Source organism: Triturus cristatus, chromosome 2_1 (genome assembly GCF_964204655.1).
Source record: "Triturus cristatus chromosome 2_1, aTriCri1.1, whole genome shotgun sequence".
NCBI lineage: Eukaryota > Metazoa > Chordata > Amphibia > Caudata > Salamandridae > Triturus > Triturus cristatus.
The window spans coordinates 1,133,957,112-1,133,972,255 of record NC_140581.1 but is presented as its reverse complement, the minus strand read 5'-3'; the positions used below and the strand labels follow the sequence as shown (position 1 = coordinate 1,133,972,255).

At 44.6% G+C, this 15,144-nt stretch overlaps 1 protein-coding gene across 10 annotated transcripts in view; it reads right to left on the bottom strand.

Annotated features, from left to right (window-relative positions):
• WDFY3 (WD repeat and FYVE domain containing 3) overlaps window positions 1–15,144 on the bottom strand; it is a 1,391,721-nt gene that overhangs the window by 412,250 nt on the left and 964,327 nt on the right. For all 10 annotated transcript variants that reach the window (XM_085636566.1, XM_085636564.1, XM_085636563.1 and 7 more), the window contains one exon: window positions 11,058–11,123. In XM_085636566.1, the coding sequence (XP_085492692.1) occupies window positions 11,058–11,123 (66 nt within the window). The remainder of the gene's footprint in view (window positions 1–11,057; window positions 11,124–15,144) is intronic.

Here is a 15,144-nt window from a genome sequence, read left to right as displayed (position 1 = left end):
GTTGACTGAAATGGGTTTTGTAGACATCTGGAGGGAGACCCACCCCAACTCCACACATTACACACACTACTCACACGCCCTCAAGTCTTATGCACGCCTAGACTACTTTTTGGGAACGGAGGAGATCAGCAGGGTGGTACAAGCAGCGACTATTGAACCTGCAGCCCTCTCAGACCATGACGCACTCACCATACAGATACGAATAATGCCGGGACCACGCCACTCGGGCAACTGGCGGCTCAAAGATTCCATGCTACACAACAAAACGGTAGCACAACAAATCTCCAAATGCATCACTGACTATTTCACCTTAAATGACACACCAGGCATGGCTTCCACTACCATTTGGGAGGCAATGAAAGCGGTAGTACGGGGAGAGCTAATAGCGATCTCAGCGGCCCACAACAAAGAACGCAAGGAGGTACGCGCGACTCTAGCAGCCCAGATAAGGGAACTGGAGCGGGTGCATAGCAGGACTGGGCCGCCAAGGGTTTGGCGGCAATTTAAGGAAGCTAGGGCACAGCCGGCTGGTATTGATTTAGACAGGATGGAATATGCGGCAGTCTGATTGAAACACTCCTATTACATTAAGGGAGACCGCACAGGCCGACTATTGGCAAACAGGCTTCGGGCCCACAGACAGAGGACAAAGGTCTCCACACTGCGTAGGAGTGGTCAAACAGACGACACGGGGGACCAAGAGATAGCCTATACTTTTAGAGAATTCTACGAGTACTTATATACCACTGATACACCACCGGACCAGGACATCGCAACCTACTTGCAGACCGCCCAGGTCTCCTCATTGACCCCAGACCAGGCCGCAGCATTAGATGCCCCTATCCTTATATAGGAGGTCATCACCGCAATTTCGCGCCTCAATGTGCTTAAGTCACCGGCCCGGATGGGTTCGCTGTCCTTTTTTACAAGAAATTTAGTACTATTCTAGCTCCGATGCGGACGAGGCTGTTTAACTCCCTCGGAAGTACGCATCCAATACCAGCTTCGATGCTGGCAGTGGCAATAGTGGTCTCACCCAAGTCGGGTAAGGATAGACAGCATTGCAGCTCATACCGCCCGATCTCTCTACTCAACGTAGATTTTAAAATATTTACTGGCATTCTCACCACACGCCTCAGTCTCCATATGCCGAATATAATAGAACCCGACCAGGCCGGTCCTGTCCCGCCAATGTGGGGACAATACCAAGAGGATCCTTCACCTCATAGACAAAGCTCATCAAACAGGAATGGATGAGCTTCTCCTAACTTTAGACGCTGAAAAAGCGTTCGATCGGGTGGAATGGGGGTTCCTGGGGCAGGTACTAACGAAGTTTGGGTTGAGGGAGAGATTCCGGGATTGGGTGCGGTGCTGCTACAACGAGCACACGGCATACATCAGAGTCAATGGCACCACCTCGAGACCATTTACTATCCAAAGGGGAACTAGGCAAGGGTGCCCATTGTCCCCGCTCCTGTTTGCTCTATACATTGAGTCGCTGGCGCAGAGGGTAAGGGACAGCCCTGGAATTCGAGGTATACCTTTTGGGGGGGAAACACACCCTGTGAGCTTATATGCAGACGATGTGATAGCAGCACTGTTAGATCCGAAAACCTCACTCTCCGCCTTCTTAGAGGAGCTAGAAACATTCGGTAAGGTCTCGGGCTTCCGTGTTAATGTGGGTAAATCGCTGATTCTACAATTGCACCCTACCCAACCAGCACCAGACCCAACCGAGGGATGGTTATCCGATATCAGAGTGGTGGACAATATCCCATACTTAGGGCTGAGACTAGGGGCCACAGTCCGCCAGACGACTTGTCTGAACTATGCCAAACTACAACGGCAGATCAAAAAAGACCTGGGAACTTGGAGTAAACATCGCCTTTCCCTACTAGGGAGAGTGCCGGCAGTTAAAATGACGCTACTGCCAAAGGCGCTGTACCTGTTCCAAACCCTGCCGGTGCTGCCACCTGAAGGGGTCATTGTCTCGCTACAACGCCGCATCAACAAATTCGTATGGGCGGGAGCCCGCCACGTATGTGCAAGGCCTTAGGGTACATATGCCCAGAAGACGAGGGATTGGGGATTCCAGACCTTCTCAACTACTACAAGGCGGCTCAACAGCGATATCTTATGGAAAAGGCGAGACCGGAATCCGAAAAACGCCGGTTATTTCAGGATAGGGCGCTGGCAGGTATTCCATTGTGGAAGGTCCCCTTTCTGAAACGGCCACAGCGCCCTAAAGGACTACTGGGTTCACCGATCACCAGGTCAGAGCTGAAAGTATGGGACGGAGTAGCGAGCACTAGGAAACTTACAACATTTCCATCTCCCCTGACCCCCCTATTTGGGAACAGCGAGTTCACCCCGGGACTGTAAGATAAGGCGTTCGCGGAGGTGCAGGGAACCTCGTGCCGCTCGGTGGGGTACCTCTTCGACCTCTCAGGCATTCTTTCATTCCCCCAAATGAAATCAGAATATGGAATTCCCGAAACCGAACAGTTCAGATTCCTACAACTGCAATATTGGGTGCTTCAGGAGGGGACGAGGGAGCAGGGGGGTCGCAAATTGACCAAATACGAAAAATGGCTACTTACCCAATTTACAGATAAGGGGCTGATCTCTGACCTGTATGATATGATTCGGCCCCGCTCGCCGCTGCAGGCCACACCGAGTCAAAAGAGGTGGGGGAGGGAACTGGGAGGCGACTTGACGGGAAAGGACTGGGAGGGAATCAATTACAGAGCGAAACACACAGCCCGCAATGTAGCGAGTATCGAAACTGCCATGAAAATAGCCACGTATTGGTACCTTACCCCGGTACGCCTACACAGAGGTAACCCAAATAAGAGCCCCACCTGTTGGAGAGGCTGCGACGGGTAAGGCACACTGCTCCATATTCTATGGGAATGCCCAGTGCTGTCCAGCTACTGGACTAAAATCCTAGACGAGGTGGATGCGATATTTGATACAGAGATTCTGCGGCTCCCAGTATACGTGTTTTTGGGTCTCCCTAAGCCAATCACATTTCCACGTAAAAGTATGAGAGGCCGGCAGATGGGGCTGGCACTGGGGGCAGCTTTACAGAACATACTGAGGCACTGGGGGGACATCCACTTCACCCACACACGTAGGCTTGCTACACCGAATGTGGCATATATTAGGGATGGAACGCATATTCGGCCACGCTGAATAATTCCGAAGCCGCCTTTCAGAAAGTTTGGAGCCCTTTCTTGTAACTGCTCTCCACAGAGTTCAACGAAATAACAAAACCCAAATACCTGAAAGTGCTGCGGCTCACGGATATAGGAACGTGCCAAAGACCACCCCCAACAGCTCCGTAGGAGATATAAGCATCAGGAGGCAGGGAAGGGATGGGCATGCATCACGGATTATCGGACAGGGAGGGGGGGGTTTAAGTTTTTTGTTTTGCAGTATTAGGCTGACCCTTCAACACAACAAAGCACGTGCCACTTTAGATTTGTCCGCATTGACTGATCTACAACAATGGTTCTCATTCTGGCACAAGTGCATGCGAGAGTTGTAAACCGTGCAGCAAGTTAATGCATATGTCTATGTACTGTATTATTGAAAATGAGAATAAATCCATTTAAACGAATTCCATGACATCCGTTCACTATTATACAGTGTGGCATTTTATATGGACAGCTAAATTAAAGACAGATTTTTGCCAGAATTGCAGATACCAATAAAATTTGATGGCAGCGGGCTGGTAGCTTCGTACAAAAAGAAAAATAACAGAAAAAAAATCTGAACTAAATATTTTCACAGCTTTTAACCTGGAGCTTCTCTGACAATGACTTAATTAGAACAGACATCTTAAACTTAAATGCATAATATTGAATTATACTTAACAAAACAGATGTTCTATGCACGGGTTGAAACGGTATGAAAAAATGAGTTTATATGAATGTTCATATATCGCCGAAGAAGAACGTTATCACATACGATCTTAATTCAATGTTTAATATAGAGAGTGGACGCCTCGAGGCAGAGCCGTGCACTATTTTCAAGCACACTCGTGCTTGTGGCACCATCCGCCTTGCGGGAGCGAGCAACAACCAATTAGCATGCACGCCGCTGCTCGCTCCCGCAAGGTGGATGCCGCCACAAGCACGAGTGTGTGCTTCAAAAAGAGCAGAGCGACGGCTAAAGGCCCTCCTATGCAGCGCATGCGCGCTGCGTAGTCGAGACCTAAAAAGGTGCTAGGGAAGACTCGGGCTGTTATCATCCAATTTCTTTGTTGGACTCTACAGCAAAAATAATGGGCAAAATAGCTTTAGATCACCTAACCACCAGGTTGGATGAAAAGAAAGTGCTGTCAGAATTACAATTTGGTTTACGCAAGGGAAGGGGTACAGTGGAACAATGAATTAACCTACTCATGATCACCAGTAAATATACCCTAGCCAAAAAAGGACGTATGTCATTGGCTTTTATGGATCTAACGTCCGCTTTTGACACGGTAAAACGGTCTAAATTATGACATTTGTTGGTAGAAATAGGGATGGACAGGAATTTAGTAAGTTTCTTGCACTGGTCCCACCTCAATTTGACTGCCTCTGTAAGGTATAATGAGGATGGCTCCCTATCTAATGTCTGGAAGGTAAAAAGAGGAGTGAGGCAGGGGTACATTCTTGCCCAGGTTTTTATTTACACTTGATATAAATAGGTTGGGGGCAGTGCTGTCAAACTTGTGTCTAGACATCCCTAAAGTAGGTTCTAAATCAATCCCAGCACTTTTATACGCAGATGATGCAGTTTTAATTGCCAGGACCCCAACTGCTTTGAAATCTTTAGTTAACACTTTTATTGATTTTATGGTAGTTCTTGACCTTGCGGTCAATTTGACTAAATCTCATATAATGTCAATTAGTTACCAAAAAAGAGGGAGTAAATCCATTCCTTCTAAAGGAGGAGTGCTAACCAATGTGCCCACTTATCCTTATTTGGGTGTGTTATTTGATGAAAAGGGCACCTGGGTAGCACAGCGTGCTCTAAAGAAAAACACCTTGGCAAGAGCAGCTGGAGCATCACGGGATTTCGCCATTAGATTAGGGAGCAAACCCATACAACCACTGCTGCAAATATACAATGAGAAATGCGTCGCTATGACAGTGTATGGTAGTGTGGTTTGGGGTTACAAGGTGTGATCGGGTCGCAGATCAACCCAACCATCCTAACATGGCGGCCGCAATGACCCCAAACGGAAGTACAGGCAAAGAACACACTTTGAAATATTCGCTAGACCGTTTCTATTGGCCAGGAGTTTATTAGGAGGTGGCCCGATTCTGTGCTTCATGTGTTCGGTGTCAGCTAGTCAATACACCGGTCCTTCCCCGAGCCCCGTTACAACCCGTTCCCATAATTGATGTCCCCTTTAGACGGGAGGGGATGGACTTAGTGGGACCCTTACTTCCTTCTGGCAGAGGACACCAATATATTCTGGTCTTGGTAGATTACGCCACACGTTACCCAGAGGCCATACCGATATCCAGCACTACCTCTTCAGCCGTAGCCCAAGCCATGGTTACACTCTTCTCTTGTGTGGGGTTCCAGCATGAAATCTTAACTGATCAAGGCACCCCTTTTGTCTTGAAGTTGATGAAGCAAGTATGTGATATCCTGGGGGTCAAGCAAATACGAACAGCGGTATATCACCCACAGACAGATGGTCTAGTGGAAAGATATAACAAAACGATAAAGATAATGCTTAGAAAGGTCACAGATAAGTCAGGGCGTGACTGGGATAAGCATTTGCCCTTGGTGCTCTTTGCTATCGGTACCCATGAGCAGAAATCCACGGGTTTCTCCCCATTTGAAATCCTGCTCGGTAGAAAACACCGTACTCTTCTTGGCATGGCGGTGGAACAATGGGAAGAAGAAGAAGACGAGAGCAAACCCCTGCTACAGTATAGCTCGGCCCTAAAAGATATCCTGTCAGCCCTATGGGAGGAGGTACATAGTAATATGGAAAAAGCCCAAGTACACCAAAAACATCATTATGACCAAAAGACCAAGCTTAGGGAATTTCAAGTCATGTACTCATCCTCTTGCCAAGTACAGAGAAAGAATTGTTGGCCACGTGGCAGTGTCACTATCAGGTCCTAGAACGGATTACTCCTGTTACGTATAGGGTGGCGGTACCACATAAATTCAGGGCAGGCCTACCATGTGAATCTCTTAAAAGCATGGGAGGGACCCTTACCAGTGTCTCTTTGTGCCACTTCTTGCGTATGTCACATAACCACGGAGAGACCCCTAGAGATTTCCCTGGCTCCGGAAGGTCCCCACAAAAGCTAGGCTGTTCACTTCGGGGAACACCTCACAGCAGAACAGAGACAACTGGTACTGGACCTCTGTGATTCCTTCCCTAGAGTAATCTCGGGAACACCAGGATGGACTACCCTAGTCGAGCACAACATTGTCACAGGAAACGCCAGTCCGGTTCGGTTAAGACCATACAGGATTCCAACAGCTAGAAGAGAAGCCATAGATCAAGAGATAAAATCTATGCTGGAGGCGGCTATTATAGAACCATCTCACAGTGCTTAGTCATCCCCAATTGTCTTAGTACCGAAACCAGATGGCAGTTTAAGATTCTGTATTGAATTTCGCAAATTTAACGCAAGGTCAAAGTTCGACGCCTACTCCATGCCTCGGGTCGATGAGTTGATAGAACGCTTAGGGAAGGCCCGGGTGATGGCTACCATTGACCTGACCAAAGGTTACTGGCAAATACCCCTCTCACCAGAAGCCAAGGAGAAGACCGCATTTCCCACCCCGTCAGGTCTAAATCAGTTCAAGGTACTTCCCTTTGGCCTTCACGGTGCCCCAGCCACCTTCCAAAGGCTAATGGATATCTTGTTACATCCCCATCAGGACTTTGCTGTAGCTTATTTGGATGATATAGTGGTGTAAACCCCGGACTGGGAGACACATCTATATCATCTAGAGAGAGTTTTACATACTTCAGCAAGCAGGCCTCACTATTAACCCAAAGAAAACCACTCTTTGTACGGATCACATTGAATACCTAGATTATGAGATCCAGGGAGGGTGTATCAAACCCCAGATGAATAAATTGGACGCCATTACCAAAATACCACGGCCCACCACCACGAAGGACGTTCGTTGCTTTTTGGGGTTAGTAGGATATTACAGAAGAGTCATTCCCCATTTTTCCGATGTAGCCAGCCCCCTCACAGATCTTCTAACAAAACCAAAAGCAGGAAAGCCCATTGTTTTGAATAGCAGTTTGGAGAACAGTTTCTGCAGGTTGAAGGAATCTTTATGTAGCGCTCCACTCCTGATGTGCCCTGACTATAACAGAACCTTTGTTCTACAAACGGACACTTCTGACAGGGACTTGGGGCAGTTCTGTCCCAACCTGATGGAAATGGAGATCTACATCATGTTCTCTTTCTTAGCCGGAAACTCTTCCCCAGAGAAACCCGATACGCGACCATAGAGAAAGAATGCCTAGCTGTAAAATGGGCCATGGAGGCACTACAGTACTATATAGGCAGTTCCTTTTTTCTCGTCACAGACCACGCACCTCTGACTTGCTTTTCTTTGCATAAGGACTCCAACCCTAAAATTCTCCGATGGTTCCTTGCCTTGCAGCCATTTACCTTTCAAACCATGCACCTTCCTGGCAAACTACAATCAAATGTGGATTTTCTGTCCCGGTATCCTGCAGCTGAATGGCCCTCACGTCCATTCCAGGAGGGAAGGCAGTGTGATCGGGTCGCGGATCGACCCGACCATCCCAACATGGCGGCCGCAATGACCCCAAACGAAGTACAGGCAACGCTCCACCCACGGGAGAAGGAAGGCACAGAAAAGGTGAGGAAACGGGAGAGGACGCTCTCTCGAAGTCAGAAAGCGTGGCATGTGGAGGAAGACCGGAGGATGCGACGGAGACACGGGAACCTGAAGAGGAACACAGCGGAGCCGAGGATCCTGAAGGAGAGTCGGAGGTTGGAGCGGACATTGTGAAACTGCCTGTTACCCAAGGAAACAGCTCTAGGAGCAACACGAGTGGGTCCAGCCCTTCCCCAGGAGAAGACTAGGCTGTGGCTCCCAACCCCACGGCCCAGGAGGGTTGTGGATTCAGGCAAGTGACCGAGCTGCCATTTTCTTTTGTTAAGGGGTGGTGGGCCGGGTTAAAGGGCACTCAAGGGTGATTGGGCACAGACCTTTTTACCCCACTAAGGCACGAGGCACAATAGGGACAGTAAAGGGTGCACTTGACCTCCCCCATACCCACTTTCAGATGTTCCCATATCCTTACCCTGCCTATGCTTATCTTTTCCGGTACCTTTGTGAGGAAGAGGACCCGGACGGTATAACCCTCGGGAGCAAGATGAGAAGCCGAGAATAGCATGGACACCTGTTAACCCAGCATATGTAGAATCACGACAAGAGAATCCCCAACATTGCTGATCATTCTTCATATATTGGTTTCAGCGTTTAAGGACTGTGACTGACTAGTATAGCTAATAAAATCCTCTGTAAAGCTACCCGGGCTTGTGTGTTTCTAGGACAAGTGTGATATCCAGACCCACCAGAAGCGAAGTAGATTACACAAGGATTGCAATGAACTTCAAGTAGAAAATAAACATTTACGTAAACTCCTAGCTGCTCCCTCTAGCATTCCAGCTTTTATTATACATGAGGAATTAAGGCAGGGTTACTTGATAGGAAATATTGCTGTAGCTGCCCTGATATGGTGGCTAAACACTTGGTTTAGAGAAAAGCCAAATCTAAACCAGACTATCTTATAGGACTGCATGTGATTAGATAGAGCTGCAGAATTTCCCTGGTTAAACTATATCTCATGGCAGCTTTCAGCTCTTGGACAACCAGAGCTATTTAATCAACCCAGAAAGCTGCACCCTGATGCTGTGAAAACTTTAAAAACACAATTCTTAATGAGGAGACAGTTGGATAGCAAAGCTAATGAACTTAAGAAACCTACATGTAGATATTTTAGGATTATAAGTCCTGGAATTTCAACTCAACCCTTTTGGTCTTTTGTTAACAATCTGCATCATTGCTTTCTTTTATCTAGAATTAGATTTCATTTTATCCACTGGCTCCTAACTGTACCCAAAGGTTTTTCAAAGTTAGGCTCCCTGCAACCATGTGCATGTGAACATTTTTCTGACCAAGACTTATTGCATTTTATGTTCTTTTGTGGTTTTTATACTGTGCTGTGAGCTAAATACATCCTACCACTTTTAAAAGATTGCTATTTTGCACAAGTAAGGCCAGCATTGATCTACCTACAAATGCTTTCTTCCCCACTTGTTTGTTACGGGGTCGCATGTTTTTTTATCAGGGGCAATTCGTAAGAGAAATAATCTGGTGTGTTAACAATAATGACCTGGGTCGTTAGAATATGTCTCTTTTATTGTGAATATATTTTAACCCAGTGTAGTTTTAATCTAAAATGTATGTGTTTTTATGTAAAATGTACTTTTATGGCCATAAAATGGCCGAATAAAGTTTTAATTGATTGTCTCTATAATTGTTTGTTATTCTGAGCAATGGGCCACTGACCTCTGGATCAGGTGGAACACACTCTAATATGTGTGCTGCATCTTAAGCTATGAATGTTTTTTAGATCTATAATTGATTGCTTGGATCTCGTGGGCTGCACACTGGTGACAACACTGTAAGGAAGAAAAGAAGACATGAGTAAGTGGTCAGATCAGTCTATGAGAATTGGAGAATCCATAAGCAACCTCCCAGAACAGAGCATTTAGTATATGTGTGGGAGCTGAACAGCACTGAATAATGCCTGGCCATGTCAAAGTCAACGGGGGAAAAGTTATGGGAATTAAGAATTCAGTGCACAATGCATTCAATTGTTTCAAAATATTTTGCTGTCATCAGGTGGGTGGTAGATGCTTTGAGTTTCACAGGTAAAGTTTTTTCTTAAGGCCAACACATTTTATAGAGACTTTATGTATCACTGCCATTCCACTTCTTGCTCTCTCTAGTCTATACATTTGAATATGAGAATATTAAGGTAGGAATACTGGCCATGCAAATGTTTCAGTCACAAAGAGAAGACCCAGCTGTTTAAGGGTATTGCATTTGTGACCTCCAAGCTATGCAATGGACTGACCAGTTCAGGTAGATCAAGAACTGCACAACAAATGCAAGGCTTTCCAGGAGTTGATGGTTTTCAGTACCCTTGTAGTGTTGGAACTCACTCAGAAGCAAGAAACGTCGGAGTGCCACATGCAGAAGTACTTTCATCTCCATGCATGAACATACCTGATCAACAGGACGCCTTTCCAAAAGACCACTGTCCTATTAATAAAACCCCACAAGCTAAAGCTCATTCTTGCCAGGTGGGATACGAAGGACAGACTGAAATTCACCTTCTATTCCATTTCATATTCAGAGTAAATGTTTCATCTCTCTACCTTAAACACTTGGAACTGTAAAGCCCTAAAATTACTCTTCAATCAAGAGGGCACTCAAAAGTGTAACCTAAAAATTAACCACTAGAATACAATAGGTCAAAAGGGAAAAAACTGAACTAGAGATGCCTGGAGACAAAGATACTAGGTCAGAGTACAGTAATAGAATAGTAGGGACATTCTTAAAAATGTCCATTTTAACTGCTGCTTCAAAAACTGCTGAGCTGTTATCAGTAAGAACTTAATGTTAAAGTGATAAAGAAATTAGTTTATCTGGAATGTAATGCCAAAGTGGAGAAGAACATAAACATATCTGTAAAGGTTTTATCAATACATTTTACTGTACATTGAACAAATAAAGGGCCTTAATAGGTTTCCTTAGCTTTTACGTGGGAGTTCAACCTTAATAGGCAGAACACTCAAGTCGTGGGAACATGTATAAATCACAAGTTGAAGGGAAACTCTATCTCCCCTTATGCCCAAACAATGGTTAGCAATCCGGAGTGACAACTCATTTAGAATCATGTCTGAACCTCACAAAACGTTTACAATGAAAGTAACAAAACAGAACAAAGCAAAGAGGAATATTCTTACCTTCTGGCTGGGTGTCATTTGCATAGAGAACTCAGGTCTCTCAAACCCCTTAATTGGGATGTTGTTCTGTAGAGAGGTATAAAGAGCAGAAATCAGACGAATACAGGCTGACACAGTAGTTCCACTCAAAATATAGTTGTAAATTATACACAAACAAAACAGTGCACACCAATGGTCTAATCAGGGGTGTCCGACTGATGGTTCCTGAAGGCAGCATCCATGCCAGACTTTTTGGATAAGCAATACATAATAAATAATGCCCATCTGTAATCACTGTAACTTCTTCCTTTGTGTGTCTTGAAATTCCGACAGTATTCACCGCTTCGCAATCAACACTGGACATCTCTTGTCTATTCAGATGTCTGCCAAGGTTATGCATGCAGTGTGATTTTGTAAGTGAAACTTATCAATTTAATATGAGTGTATTTTTTATCAGTAATGAAATTAGACTTTTGAATTGTGAATACTGTTTAAGAGATGGTATTCTGACAGAAATGAAACAGAACTCTTGGAGAATGCAAAGGATGCTCACAGGGTGAACTTCGGTTATAATGCCTTAGAGAATATACAAGACTAACGTAAATTAAAACATCTCTTAGTTATATCGAAGTAAAAGATGGGAAAGGTTCAGAAAGGACAGTTTTGGACTTGGATGAGACTGCTGAGGTTTAATGTAAGTGCAAAATGTGTTTGATATATGAGAGCATTGTTCTTATCACAAAGTAGTGGATTTACAACTTTAGGTAAGAGATTTCCTCCGGCAAGGAGGACTGTTTTGGTAGGACATACAGACTCAATATGAAGAAATTTGAATTCAAAATAAGTGGTTGCTATTTTAGAGTGTTGTGGTATGTTGCCTACCTGATGTAAATGCAGGAGCATGTCATGTAACAAACCCTCCAAAACACTACTGTTATCTGGGCAAGCCATTTCCTAAGGGATTGGAGTCTGATCTCTTAGCCAATGGGTGGGATGGCAGCTTGTAATGGTAGGTTAGGGGGTTGGTAAGTACTACATGTGGTTCAAGGAGACTCAGGGCCATTTATACCTTTTCAAGGTACTTCAGTTTAGTCAGAACTGACAGAATAAGGGCCACTGGGTACAAGTATTTAGGCCCACAAGGAATACCATCACAACAGCGTCTACTTGCAACTTGCCTTGATTGCAGGGGCTCAGCAATGACAGAGTGATTGCATGTACGCAGGCAATTACCAGTGCTTCCCTCTCCTCACTTAATATGTGGCTGAAGGGAGTGGAGTCTCTCCAGGGTGTGGGTTTCTTGGCGCACATCCTGGCTTACTACTAAAAGGCCTCTAATGAGGTTTCCTATGGAGTCAGGATCAAGGGATGGAATGTAAATGAATAGAAACTTAGAGAAGAATTAACATATAAGAATCACCACTCCGTTAGTTGGATACTCATACGATGGGATCCTGACTGCCCTAGTACCTTGCAGGTGAACGAGAAGCCATGGATAGGAAGTGCACGGATATTATTTCATATTGACCATGCCCCTCTTTCATTAGCTAAAGTTAGTAGCAAAAGACTGTTCAGAGGAATTTATACAATATTAAAAGTCTAAAAAAAAGAGATTGACAAACACTCTGTCCCTGAGACTGTCCTGCTGTAGCTGTCAATGAGTGAACGGTTGTGCTGACTCTGTGCAAATACAACAATAAAAGGACAAAGAAAAATGAAAAGAACAATAATGGTTTCATTGGTTCAAGTATTAAAGGTCGTTAGGACATTTATGTCAATGGCAATAATTTTAGAAGATGGTATATTAGTTATAGGTGGCAGAACCGAGTACAATCATGAAACCTATCGTGAGAATGAATTGATTATCTAGAATACCGGAAAATGAGATTATCCTGCTGAGTGCAAGCCTTTTCTTTGTATAGTCCCAAAATATAAGTTTATATGTTATAACCTCTGCTAAATAGAACAATGCACCTTGTCTAAGCTTCAATGAAAGTCAGCCTTTTTGCTATAAACCAGCAGATGTTTGCATTCTAAATTTTAATAAGTTAGTATCAGAAAAGGAGAGAAAGTGAAGATTGGAGAGGACGTTTAAAAATGGCTCTTACCAATATAAGAGCAAATTCTGGAGCGGTTTCACTTCACGTAGCTTGAAGGTTGCAATTTATTCAGTTTTGTACCGGATTAAAATCACAAGATTTATTGAATGATACAGGCATCTGCTGTCAACCTCTACCTCATAAGGGAAGATCAACTCTAGTATGTATTAGAGGAACAAGGGCATTTTCACATCTGTCCATTTAAGAAAACATTCCCGAATCAAATAAATGGAGACGATTAGTGGACAAGGAGTACCTTGAAGCCTTAGAATGTTTAGGACGTTGTAATACTTCACAGTGGACAGAATGCAGGGCAGGGGTCTGGAAGCACATTAGGCTTTCAATGGTAAATATGTGGTATTAAGAAGCGAAGAAAATGGAGAGAAAGGAGGCACACAAGGTGCACAAGATATAAAAGCTATAAAAATGGTTATTGGGATTATATGTTATACATAATGAAATAATGTCACATTTTAAAAGTGTATCCTAACATTCTTTCTGATGGGGTGTGTTTTTGAGCAAAATGATGTTTGTGTTGATGCAGCATCGCAGAGTGCAGTGGAGTAGAGTGTATTGGCATAAAGTGCAGAGCAGAGTGGCAGAGAGCTCAGTGGAGGAGAGTGCAGTATTGCAGAGTAGAGTGTCAAAGTGCAGTGGTATAGAGTAGAGTGGCATTAAGTGGCATAGAGTGAATAATTGAATCGTGTCTTATAAAGGGCGCTATCACTCACAACAGGGCATCCTGGCACAGGAAAAAGAAATTGAGTACCCAGCTGAGAGAGAAGGAATATGGACGATTGGATAGAGAAGGGAGTAGCAGAGTGCACCTGGAACTAAAAAGATCCAGGTCTTCAAGTGTTTTCTAAATAGAGCTTCTGATGGGAGTTGGTTCCATGCCTTGGATCCTAGAACAGAGAAGGATTTACAGCTTTAAGTTTTAAGTCTAAAAGGAGGAGGCTTAAGGAGGGGCGTAGAGTGCAGTTGCGTAGAGTGGTGCAGGTTAGTGTGCAGTGGCGTAGAGTGTAATGGCATACAGTAAAGTGGTGTAGAGTGCTGTGGCATAGAGTGCAGTGGTGCTGAGTAGATTAGAGTGGTGTACAGTGGATTAGCGTAGAGTGCAGGGGCGCAGAGTTGAGTGTTACAGAGTATAGTATATTGGAACAGAATGCAGTGTTGTAGAGTGGAGTTATGCGGAGTAGTTTGGAGTGGGTGTAGAGTGCAGTGGGTGTAGAGTGCTGTGGTGTAGAGTAGAGCAGCATAGAGTGCACTGGTATAGAGTAGAGTAGTGCGGAGTAGAGAGATGTAGAGTGATGTGGCGTAGGGTGGAGTGGCGCAGGGTGGAGTGCCGCAGAGCAGTGTTATGTGGAGTGGTGCAGAGTAGAGTGCAGTGGCATAGAGTGGAGTATGCATGGTGTGATAGCTCACTGCCATTCAGACAACACATTTTCAATTGAAATGACTATTATGTTTGCACAGACATACAGTTTTTCTAATAAATTATACAGAGCACAAACGATAATGTATGGAAATGGTATCACATAGTGTATTGATTTGTTTTGATCATATTAAAGCATTTGTTTCCAACACACTTCAGAATTAACTCAAAAATTACTTAATGTGTGCGTTCCTAATTCTGATATATTCTGAAATAGTTACCCATTTCATTTAAATGTTGTTGTGCGCTAGAAAAAACACCCTTTGCTAGCCCAGCAAAACTGTCACATAAATCCTCTCATTTTGAAGTCAGAGAAAGAAAAGTAAACACCAAATTCGCTCAGAAGACAGAGCCTGGCATTTGACCTTCGTCTTTGAATGCACAGCAAACGTGACAAGATAAAAACAAATTTTACAGGCCTGTTTGCAAAAAGAAGCAGTCGTCAAAGAATACAAGGGAAGATGGGAGGAGCCAAGATGGCGACCGGAGCAGACGCTTGAGCGCCCGGCTCCGTCGGTCCGTGGCCTCGGACTACTATCCTGATGCTCATCCTTGCCGATTCTCGAGGTGCACC